At 33.5% G+C, this 12,941-nt stretch overlaps 1 protein-coding gene across 1 annotated transcript in view; it reads right to left on the reverse strand.

Moving 5' to 3' along the window:
* Window positions 1-9,141: 9,141 nt before the first annotated feature.
* LOC107450385 (long-chain-fatty-acid--CoA ligase 6) overlaps window positions 9,142-12,941 on the reverse strand; it is a 70,575-nt gene continuing 66,775 nt past the window's right edge. The window contains exon 19 of the mRNA XM_043040038.2: window positions 9,142-9,542. Within this exon, the coding sequence (XP_042895972.1) occupies window positions 9,405-9,542 (138 nt within the window). The 3' untranslated portion in view covers window positions 9,142-9,404. The remainder of the gene's footprint in view (window positions 9,543-12,941) is intronic.

Raw genomic sequence — 12,941 nt, forward strand, 5'->3', positions numbered from 1 at the left:
AACTATTAGTCCGATCGTCTCGAGGTTGATTTTATTCCATTCAGCGGAAGAAAATACATCCAATAATATTCCTCCCTTGTCTCGAAGAGATTCAATTCTCCAGCTCAAGTCCCCCTTATTTACTTTAAAAAAGAGGGAAGCGTGCAGGTAAGATTAGGAATCAAGTCTTGTTTATAATCACATAACAAAGCTTTCTATGGAAAAAAACATATCTTTGGTATTATTTTCTCATATTAATTTTTAAGTAGAAACAGCCTCTTTTTTGCTATTAAGTATGCCATCTGTAATCTTTTCCCGTCCTTTTTACTGCATAACAAAGTTTAAACGAATTTGGTTTTTAAATATCTTTTTGCAATTTGAGATACAAGTAGTCATTTCAGTTATCTTCATTCATTGGGTAAATAATGTTTTAATACTTACTTTTGTATTAGAACACCGCCCTCTATGATAAAGTTTCTTATTGTCCCGTGTCTTATTGCCTAATCTTTTGCAATAGCTTATTGTTAGTTCCTTGAATTCAATAAAACCGCAGAAACATCCATGTTTGTTTTTAACACATGTTGAGCTGACTTTACATACTTTCATTTTTCTAGAAGTTTCCGCATTCTAATGATAGAAAAAATTTTCTTTTACTTTTACTATTAAAGTTATTGAGAAGTATTAAAAGGAAAGAGAAGTAGCAGAGCTTTGAAAATTGTTCAACTTTGTAACCAACATTAAATCAAATATAACTTTGCTTTATAATTTTTTATAACTTTGCAATTGCTTTATAATTTTTTATATGACAAACCCTTTATTTCTGTGGTTTTAGGAAAAACAAAGCTGAAATTTTCCTCGAAATTCAGATATGATCAAATAATATATTACAATAAAAAAAGAGAAAGATCTTTTTTTATTATTATATACTCTCTCTCTCTCTATTTTTATGTATTTGTATATAACCGCCACAATTTTTTGAGTTTACAAACTTCAATGCTCAACTCCCCTAGCCTTGTAATTTTGAACCCAACCCTTAACGCATGAACAAAGGAATTCCTTGATTATGCATTAAGACAAACTATAGCCTTCTTGGAGGACCTTTCGATGGAACTAACCAACATTTGTGTTGCATAGAGAGGAAAACCACGAAGATATACCACAGTTAGCCCGACAGCAAGGGGATTTCAATCTATGGTCTATCTATGACTCAGGATATTTTACAGCATTGTGGTCAGTGCGATAAGATAATAGAATTTGTATCAACCAGTCACCTCTGGGATTCAAACTATGGTAACCTCATTGGGAGGAGAACGCTCAATCCCCTGAGCCACCACGTCTACAGTTTGCTATGTTTGGCGACATTTTAAGGGCTCTAGTTGACAAACATTATTGAAATCCGACATGATTCAGACTATACATAAAATACGCGTGCAACATATGCAGAAGAAGAGAGTAAATAGGTCGATAAATATTTACCATTTTAAAAACCGAAATTATTAAGGGTAACTTTACCCAGTAGTGCCATGAACTTATATTTTTGAGAGGGGAGAAATTCCCATTTTGACATTTACAATGAAATTTCTAATTTGACCGAATCATAAATAAGTATGAAATTTATATACTTCAATAAAAAAAAATTAAATTACTTTGTTGCTAATATTTTTACAATATGTTAATTTTCCCACTAATATATTATTGATTTAACAAATGTATACTTAATTAATTATACTAGTCATTGAGCCGTGAGGGCTAATCAGTTAAGGCACTGAACTGTCATTCTGAAGAACTGGGGTTCAATCTCCAGTGGCTGCTTGAAGCTCAACCCAGCTTCAGATTGATGGGTATTAACTTATCAGGGAAATAAGGGTGACTTGGCTCAACCTTAACCACATTTATCGCCACCAGGTCGTAGGTCTCGAAATTGTGGAAGCTTAACATCCATGAAACCCTTGATTCACTGCAGGCTGTTACGGAAATGCTTTATTTTTATTCTAATCAATAAATAGAATAAACGATGAACTATTGAATAACTAAATATAAAAAGAATTTGAGGTTAAAATGAAGAGATAATTTTTCCCATGAGTCAAATAATAAATAAGTAGGCAATCGATAAATCTGGGTTAGAGCTATCTCCTCAATCATCACCATCAGTAATTAAAACGTCTGTGGAAATGGAAATTTATACCTTCCTACTATCCAAAAGAAAAAAAGAAAAAAGATATCTGAGAAACGTCTAAGAAGGTTAGGTGATACACTTTAACCCTTTCCGGTACAATGTAGTCAGTCTGACAAAACTAGATCAACAAACTTTGCAAACCACTAGAAATATAAAACTAATTTTTCATTTTATATTATAACCATCGAAGAGCAGCTTGCTGAATTTTCAATTTAAGGCTGCCAATGTTCAACTCGTGTCCTTGTAATTTTGAACCCAATCCAGATGACAAGGGAACTCCTGGATCAAGTATTGGGAGAAATTTGCCTTCGTGAAGGACTTCTTGATGGAACTAACCCGCATTTGCGTTGCGATTTATAAAAGACATCGTTACAAATTCGTTCTTCAATAGCTTAATGTAACAAAGATTGCGCTCCCCCTACTTCTAAGTTAAAACCGAATCAAGTTAATACCGAATTTATTTTAAGTTAGTACCGTATCGTCTTCAGTACTTTAAAGGATGTAGTTTAATCTAAACACCAATAATTTAAAGAATCTTATACCAATATCAAATGCATTTACGAACTAGTTTTTCCAATTTTGGCGTGCATTGGGAGGCATCAGATGGCTACCTTAGATCGTTTACAATCGAATTCGAGAAGGTAAAAATTAACTTTTGTTTCGCATCGCTGCGGAACCTATTACACAGAAACAGAAGTAAACTGTTATAAAAGGGGAATGTATGTGTTGAGTTGTATAATCAAGATAATTATGTTCTCATAAGAAGATTAGCATAAATCTGACAATTGTATTAAATAATTTTTATTTTTGATAACGTTNAAAAAAATTAAATTACTTTGTTGCTAATATTTTTACAATATGTTAATTTTCCCACTAATATATTATTGATTTAACAAATGTATACTTAATTAATTATACTAGTCATTGAGCCGTGAGGGCTAATCGGTTAAGGCACTGAACTGTCATTCTGAAGAACTGGGGTTCAATCTCCAGTGGCTGCTTGAAGCTCAACCCAGCTTCAGATTGATGGGTATTAACTTATCAGGGAAATAAGGGTGACTTGGCTCAACCTTAACCACATTTATCGCCACCAGGTCGTAGGTCTCGAAATTGTGGAAGCTTAACATCCATGAAACCCTTGATTCACTGCAGGCTGTTACGGAAATGCTTTATTTTTATTCTAATCAATAAATAGAATGATGAACTATTGAATAACTAAATATAAAAAGAATTTGAGGTTAAAATGAAGAGATAGTTCTTCCCATGAGTCAAATAATAAATAAGTAGGCAATCGATAAATCCGGGTTAGAGCTATCTCCACAATCATCACCATCAGTAATTAAATAGTCTGTGGAAATGGAAATTTATACCTTCCTACTATCAAAAAAAAAAAANCCAAAAGAAAAAAAGAAAAAAGATATCTGAGAAACGTCTAAGAAGGTTAGGTGATACACTTTAACCCTTTCCGGTACAATGTAGCCAGTCTGACAAAACTAGATCAGCAAATTTTACAAACCACTAGAAATGTAAAACAAATTTTCATTTTATATTAAAACCGTCATGGAACAGCTTATCGAATTTTCAGTTTCCGGCTACCAATGTTCAACTCGTGTCCTTGTAATTTTGAACCCAATCCAGACGACAAGGGAACTCGCCTGGATCAAGTATTGGGAGAAATTTGCCTTCGTGAAGGACTTCTTGATGGAACTAGCCCGCATTTGCGTTACGATTTATAGAAGACATCGTTACAGATCCGTTCTTCAATAGCTTAATGTAACAAAGATTGAGCTCCCCCTACTTCTAAGTCCCGCAGTGGACTGATCGTTAAGACACGGTTCCCAGCAGGTCACCGAAGTCTAGCATCACTGGCTACGGTCAGTGTGCGGGTGGGTGACCACTTGGATCAGTCTGCGTAGGAACCGAGAGTGTGGTCCTCGTTAAGCTGTGCTACCGTAAAGTGCTCGACTTCGCGCGCAGGTCGTCGGACTACCGAAGCGGGGATGCCATCCCCTCCGCAGAGGATCAAAATTGTGATGGCTTGTCTTCGGATCATCCTCCGAGATGTTTCCCAGACCGTCGCCAATAGCCCATTGTGCAGCTCTAGTGCGACGTAAATTAACAACAACCCCCTACTTCTAAGTTAAAACCGAATCAGGTTAATACTGAACTTATTTTAAGTTAGTACCGAATCTTCTCAGTACTTTAAAGGGTGTTTAATCTAAACACTAATAAATGAGGAATCTTATACCAATATCAGATGCATTTACGAATTATTTTTTCCAATTTTGGCGTGCATTAGGAAGCATCAGATGACAACCTTAAATCGTTTACAATCGAATTCGAGAAGGTAAAAGTTAATTTTTTCTTCTCATCGCTGCAGAACCTATTACACAGAAACAGAAGTAAACTGTTATAAAAGGGGCATGTATGTGTTGAGTTGTATAATCAAGATAATTATGTTCTCATAAGAAGATTAGCATAAATCTGACAATTGTATTAAATAATTTTATAACATTTAATTTTTATTTTTGATAACGCTTTGTTAAGTCATGTTAATCATATCATATTAATATTATCCCTGTGTTTTGTGTATGTACTACTAATAAACTAATTTTATTTTAAAAATTAGAGTACCAATATGCTCCCTAAATTACTGATTTTTTCTTTATATTGTATAGTAAAAATTACTTTATTGACTTTTATGTTAATCATAACTAACTGTAATTCTAAATCAGAAGTCGTCATGGAGAAATCTTCAGAGGAAGGCATTGACTCACAATGGGCTGTCTGGCCAACTATGAAGATGATGATGAACTGTAATTATAAATTTTAGTGTTACTGTGAACAAAAAGTGGTAGCAGCCACCATTGACCATTTCCACCAAGTAGTGCATCATTCTTGGTGTTTCACTACAACGGGAACTAGCTTCAATTCTTGGTGTATTGAAGCACGAAAAAGAAAGAGTTGTGTATGGTGTATCACTACACCATTTTGATATGCAGTAGTTGTCGCCATTTTTGGTGATGCGATACACTAAAGTTATTTACAGTGTCGCCTCACGCTAAAATACAGGTCAGTTTCAAAATTGACCTTAATTAGTGAGCTAGATCTTAATTAGTGTTTTACGATTGATGCCCTGTAAAAATATTCTGTTAATAATGGAATTAGAAAATTTATTTTAAAAATCGTAATTATTCAAATTTTAGATAAATTATAAAATATTAAGATACACATCTGGAACTTATTAATGATATTCTTTGAAAATTGTCAATATCAAATTAACGATAACATTGAATATAATAATCGCAAATATTAAAATTTAACCATAACTGGATAACCATAACTGGATATTAAAATTATAGTTATGGTTCCGAGTACTGATGCGAGTAAACATTCGTTGGGTGCTGTATTAATTCAAGAAGATGAGACTGGTTTTCAGCATCCTATCAGTTTTGTCTCTAGGAAATTAAAGGATAGTGAAATAAATTATTCTGTTTTTGAAAAGGAAGCATTGGCAATTATTTTTGGTGTTCAACACTTCAAACAATATTTAATCGGAAAAGAATTCACCATTTATTGCGATCAAAAGAGCTTATCTTACGTACTAAATCTAAAAGATCATAATTCAAGGATTGCACGTTGGATAATGACCTTGCAATCTTATTCATACAAAGTAATACATAAGGCAGGAAAATTGAATCTTATTGCAGACTACCTATCGCGGTTAAAAACAAATGATACCGTAAATTGTGTACAGTCCCAACAAAACAATTTAAAAGTCTTTCATTTAGTTAACCTATCACAAAACCAATTAATAGATGAACAGAAAAATGATCCCCATTGCCAGAAAATTGTGAGAAAATTAAGTGTTCATGTAAAATTTTCCCCGTCTTCTCCAAAATTTTTTCGAAAGAATGGTGTCTTACTGTGCTTTAGGGTTAATTCTTTAAATCCTAAACTAGTTGTTTCCAAAACTTTAATTCAGCTTGTATTAGTACAATGTCATGATAATAACAGTGTTGCCCACCCAGGTTTGTCTAGAACCCTTCATAGAGTCAAAGAAAATTTTTTTTGGTATAATATGTACAAAAATGTTAAAAATTATGTTGCTTCTTGTCCCTCGTGTATCGAACGTAAAGGATTTAAAGCCTCAAACAAGGCACCTTTACAAAAGATTCCAACTGCCAGTAGACCCTTTCAAAAATGTAGCATTGATGCAGTTGGACCCCTAGTGACTTCAAAAAATGGAAATAAATGGTTACTTGTTATAACAGACTATTTTTCACGGTATCCTGAGGCATATCCTGTACCTAACATCCAAAGCTCTACTGTTGCTAAAGTTTTGATTGATTTCATTTCACGTCATGGACTCATGGAAACTTTTTACTCAGACCGAGGAACGAATTTCATTTCCGAAGCAATGCAACAAGTATATGATACACTTGGCATTCAAAAGCAGCATACTGTAAGTTATAATCCGCAAGGAAACGGTGTAGTAGAAAGATTAAACAAAACACTCATTGATTCCCTCAGCCATCTTGTTAGTATAAACCAAACAGATTGGTGTGAACGTGTTCCCTTGGCTCTAATGGCTTTTCGCACAGCATTCCATCGTACAATAAAGCAAACCCCAGCATATATAGTATATGGTCGTGATCTTGTGATGCCATATGACTTAATATTTTCGTCAAAGTTTAGGACATACAATGATAATCCTACCTATGTTCAAGAATTGATTCCTAGATTGCAACAGGCATTTGCCATTGTAAAAGAAAATTTAGAGAAAGCTGCTGATAACCAGGTTGCTTCTACTGCCACAACTAGACATATCAAAGATATAAAATTAGGTGATTTGGTTTATCTTCATACACCTAAAATTAAAGTTCACACCTCGAAAAAACTCTCAAAATTAAACCATGGTCCTTATAGGGTGTCAAAGAAATGTTCCCCTGTCCTGTTTGAATTAACTTTAGTAGCTAACCCATTAAAAACTACTACATCTCATGTCAATCGTATAATAAAAATTCCAGAGAGAGAAATATTTCCATCGTCTTCCATATTTGAGGAAGAAAATTCGGTAATTAGTGATAACCTTAAAGGGTGTGAGGTTAGACACCCTGCTGCGGATAAAAAATTATATCCTGCCTTAATGAAGCCCATTAATGAGAAAGAATTACTAAGTTTTGGTTATTTTGTATCACAACCCTGTAGGGCTCAATTAAATCGTGATGTACAAACAGATGTTCAAAGTGAAGAAAGTAATTCTTCATATGATTTCTTTCGTGATACATCTNATAGAACAGAAACTATCAATACCTTAACATTAAGCAAAAACTACATCACTATAAAGCTTAGAATAAATGTATATGTAATCATGGAGTACTTTATTATTATCTAATATTACATGCAATCACTTGTATATAATATTAGATTTTTAATAAATTTAAATTTTTTTTATCTATTTCATATTTGGAATGCAATGGGATACTTTCTGGTTTTAAAAAATATCAATTTTCAGATGAATAACTTCGACAGAAATAAATAAAACTACAGCTGAAATTTTTATAAAGTAACATAAAACCTTAAGATGCAAGAAGTCATAATTAAAATAATAAGAAGTCCAAGAAAAAATAATAAGACAAAGTAAGACTACTCGAATAACGAATAAAATAAAAATGATAATAACTGTCCGAACATACGACAATTCAAGCATAAACGAGTTACAACTGCCAATGTTTTGAAGTAAGTAAGATGGCCGACGGTTAATTTCGCGGTTAACATTGCCGAGTTTTCGGCTTCACGAATTTCTGCTAGCGTCTCCTCCATCTACTCCTAGCTCCATGCCTCTAACTTCTGAGCTCTTCAATGGCGTGTGAAAGATAGGCACTCTTGAGGCATCATAAGGCCACAAATATCTCCTGATTGTTTCGCTTTTCATTGGTAAATGCTCAGCTGGGTGGTAGCCATTGTCTTAAAAAAATAATATTTCATGATACCTATATGCATCATTGATCCCTTCAGCAACCTCATCCATAAAACATAACACCTTCATGTTAATTTATTGAATTGAACTTTCCTAACAGACACACTGCTCATCCTGATCACTCAGTTCTCCCACCTCACTTCTCTTCAACGTCAGACTCCATAGTTTGTGATGTAACGGTAACCATCCTTATGCAAGAATAACTCATCAGTGACTCCTTCCAAAAGATACTACTAGTCAGTGACTTCTTTCAAGAAAAAAATTTAATTTATTAAATTTTTTTTCCCCAGGGGGAAAGATATATGTGGTATTGCTTTTATGATGTTTTGTTACTTTTATCTTTGCTGCACTGCTATAATTATTTTAAAGTTTTAGTTTCTCTTTCATAAGTTTTCACCTGCCCTTTTCTGCCCTTAAATAATTTAGCCAAAAATAAAAATAAAAAAGAAATAGCAAGTATAGCCCTACTTATTTTGTGATGGTGGAAACAGCCAATAAGAGTTGAGTATGCTTTGGGGGCTTGGTTAGAAGAGGTGAGAGAAAAGGCAAGGACACACATGGTTTTGGAGAGCTGAGGTTAAGATACAAAAATATGAGGATCCTCAACAGCTAAGTTAGATTATAAAATTTTCTATCACCCCATAATTATTTTTTATTTATTTATTAATTAGCTGTGCAGCTTCATAATGTATAATTTCATGTTAAATTTTTATGTACCTATTATTAATTGGAGTGAATGCCTTCCTGGAACAAAATTTGTAACTCTAAATATCTTAAATGATCTATATTAAATAAATAGTTTTAACTCCTTGCTATTAGTGATCATTCTAATGATCTTGTTCTCTTACTTAAGAGTATATTATTTTTAATTGTTATTCATTTTTATTCTTATCTTAATGTGTGTGGTGATGAACTGAACATCACCACACAATTTAAGATTGAAAATAAGTAATTGTGAGAAAAATAAGTATTAATTTCTTGTATAAAAAGATAATACCACACGAAAATAAAACTTTTTATTAATAAACATAACAAAAATATCGCATTTTATTCACAATACATCCAAAAGAAATGCTTGTGAAAAATGTTGCTTCTAGTTTAAGTATTTATTTTATCCAAACAAAGGATATTCTTTTACCAAAAATGTAATTAAAGCTTTCCGGATTCTTTTGATATTTATATTTACATGTCATGACTTTTTAAGGAATTTCCAGTAAATAGCGTAAAAATAGATGTTAAGATATCGTCCAATAATGTTTGGCGGCATTAATCCAAATTTTTATACATTGCAGTGATTTGAGGCTTGAAAACCTTTGAGCAAACAGGTCTTTTAGTCTTCATTGTGGGCGTCAACAAATTATTTTCTATGCTAAATAGCTCTGGATGCAAGTAAATTTCTTTGACCTGAAAAAAATACTATATTTAATTTTAAGGTATGGAAACAAGTGCAGAGAAGTATTGTAATATCAGTATCGCGTTATATTGTCAGAAAATATCGCTATTTGGAAATATCTCAAGATATTATCCGAGGTTAACTAATTTATAGTTCGTTCACCTGAGTTGGCACTTGGCTCCACCTCCTCGAACGAAGAGTTTATTTCAGCTCGGGAGTAAAAGGAGAAACGTCTCCACGCTTGAAATTGAGACAACCCTTAATGCGCGTCAAACGTAAACAGTGAATTCTTTTTCAGTCACTTACTTCGCTGTATCATCTGCCATTATACCTTTCGTTACCCTAGCTAATTAAATATATTACAGCAAAATGTCTCAAAAAGGACAAACTATTCATTTTAAAAAGAGAAATATCGTAAAATTTATGAAATATTTAATGATAATAAAATGAGCAGGAAGATTGCGAAATAAATATTTTTGTCATACGATCTCCAAATGGTAACCTTGTTCATGATTGTTCACATTTTTCTCCTAAAAGTAGCGAAATAGTTTCGTCGGATACCACGTGATGAAGTAGGTGTCGGATACCACGTGATGAAGTAGGTGTCAAGTATCAACTCCTGGTGAACGAACTATACATTATTTTTGCAAAGGTTAATAATCCCGTTATCCAATTGAAATGAAAATTGAATCTTACGATAATATCACATAAAATAATTATTATCATCCATAATCCTCGCGTTGTTCTCGTAATGATATATATCGTTGTTAATAAATACCTCTAACGACTTATAATTATGATTAACGATAATGTTTGATATTGTTGTATTCGATATAGTTGTCGATAGCACTTGCAAAATCATCATATAAGGTGAGTATCGTTGTCGAAAATTATCGCATATTTGATATTTCTAAAACATGGTATTCAAGATATATAGTGAAAAAACATTTTAAAATACTGTTATTGTAAAATTGAAAGAAATTTGATATTTCTCCAGCTCAAGTGAAAACGTTAATTCGAATGATTATGGAATAACTTTGCTTGAATAGTTTTGAAATTTCTTTGACAACTATTAAAATAATGTTTTTGTTCATTATTACCCTTACAGAATTTCTGAATGGGTAAACCCTTACCGGAATTCCTGGTAACGATTTATCTGTAATTCTGGTTTTAAAAACTATAGTTCTTATACAATACAAAATTAAAAATTTAATTTATCCGAAAAATGCTTTTTAATTTTAAAATTATAAAATTATGCATTTAACAAATTTGATCACTCATTATAAAACCATATTTTATCGTTGATTTTATCATGAATTATTGCCAAAGCGTTTCGGTAAAAATTATCAAGCTTTTTGGTGTTTCCATAGAGCCAGAAATACGGTAAATTTTACCATATTCTGGTAGTTTTGACCATATTTTTTTTCTCAGTGCGGTTGTCAATTCACCAAATCTGCTATGATAATAAAGCTTTAATTTTAAATGCTATTTTTATCAAATTATCGCTAAGTAAAATGAGTTACGTTCACAAATTGATCTTAATGAAATTATGAGGAAGAGTTTTGGGCCTTACTAACGCGAGCGAAAAATATTAACATTATTTTTATTAAATACAGTTTAAATAAATTATTTAAGCATTTGAAGGAGAGAAAAAACTGCTGTATACTAAGAAACAAAAATTATTGCGATGCAATCGTGGGGTTAGTGATCGACAACAAACAGAGGACTCTTTTCCCTGTTTTGCTAATAAAATCAAATAGAAGGCGTTTCAAAGATCATACAATTTTGTAATTTGGTCATCATAAGTAGGCAATTCACAAAGCTGGTACAAAATGTTTGCTTTACTTAGTGTTTTTGAACATACTTAAAGAGAGAATGTGATCTTGAGTTTAAGGAAACGAATAAGCACTTCTTGTAGAAATTTTCAGTTTAACTGATACACATATTAACTCGTTATTTCTATGCTGTGAGCCCATTATTTTATGTCAGTATTGGGGTCGACCTAGGTATAAATCAGAATTCGAAACAGAAGGCTATAGCTTGGATTGTGAGACCAGCAACCAGTGTGTGAGGTGAGTTTATACTGAGCGTTGTAAATGACGGTGGCCTGGAATAGTAAATACGAATGCATGTAACCAAACTACATTAGCAGAATTACAGGTTCTGGGTAACGGAGAGTTCGCATTACATTCAGCGTGCATCATTGCTGGATCAGAAGTTTTGGTGTGCAACGTCTTTGCGCCGCATTATTGACCCTATTTTCTTCATTAGACAGTTAATTCGGATCTTTGCAATTCCAATATTTTTAATCGCACTAACTGGAGAGGAAAAAGGACTACAGTTACTTCCAACTTGATAGAGCAATTTGCCTTTACAGCCCCGACGAACCATGGATCACATTTGCACAAGCTACACTCCCGACGGATTCGTTTGTAGAGGTCAGTCTAGTGTCGATCCTAGCTGGTCACTTGATTTCTCAGAGTGTGATGGAGAGCCCTCAAGTCTAAGATGTATTGCAGCAACCCTCATAATCTTAAAGAACAGCAACAGCACATTTCTGATGAGTTTGTAGCAATTCCAGAAGCACAGTTTAGATCTGTCATGATCAGGGCCCGAAAGTGCCAGGAGATAAATGGTGGTCATTTTCAATATCTTCTATAATCAGGCTTCTAGTGTATCTACAACTACAAAAATACAATTCCAATTCACTAGTATATAAGACATGTTAACTCGATTCTATGGTGGGATACCTTTCATAGATGAAGGCTGACATTGTCGATAACAACTCTCTCCACAAGGCCAGTAAACTATTTCCTTTACTTTGCCTTATTACTTTGTACCTGGAACCCCGTTATTCGGGTGACTTTTATTTGAGCTGCCCTGTACCTCGCCTAGAACAGCTTGCACCGTGGTCTTCGTGCTAAAGACTAAGTTTATGATCAAACAATAGTTTCTCCAATCAAAGATTTAGTAGGATCTGATCTCACTCCAATATAAGATCTTCCGTGGTTTCAGAGGAGGAAAAAGCGTGCATAATTGGGCGGTTGAGGAGAGTGGTGCGAAAATAAAATGATAACTAAAATCATCTATCCACCCATCTAAATTGAGATAGCGTACTGTACGCTTGCACCATTATTGTCTTCGAATTATCATTAAAGTTGAATCATAAACCAACGGCAAGAGCCAGTTATTGCAGATCTTGTGTGACGTTATCAACAATACCTAGCCACATCCAACAGTGTGTAATGTAGCAACACCAACAACTATTAAATTCCAATTCACTAGTATATAAGACATTTTAACTCGATTCTATCTCGACGTACCTTTTGATAGATGACGGTGGACGTTGAAGGCAGCCTAGCCCCCCCCCCCCAATTGTGACTCGCGGTCGCGATCTGAACTCGCCTACC

This window comes from Parasteatoda tepidariorum, chromosome 4 (genome assembly GCF_043381705.1).
Source record: "Parasteatoda tepidariorum isolate YZ-2023 chromosome 4, CAS_Ptep_4.0, whole genome shotgun sequence".
In the NCBI taxonomy this organism is placed as follows: Eukaryota; Metazoa; Arthropoda; class Arachnida; order Araneae; family Theridiidae; genus Parasteatoda; species Parasteatoda tepidariorum.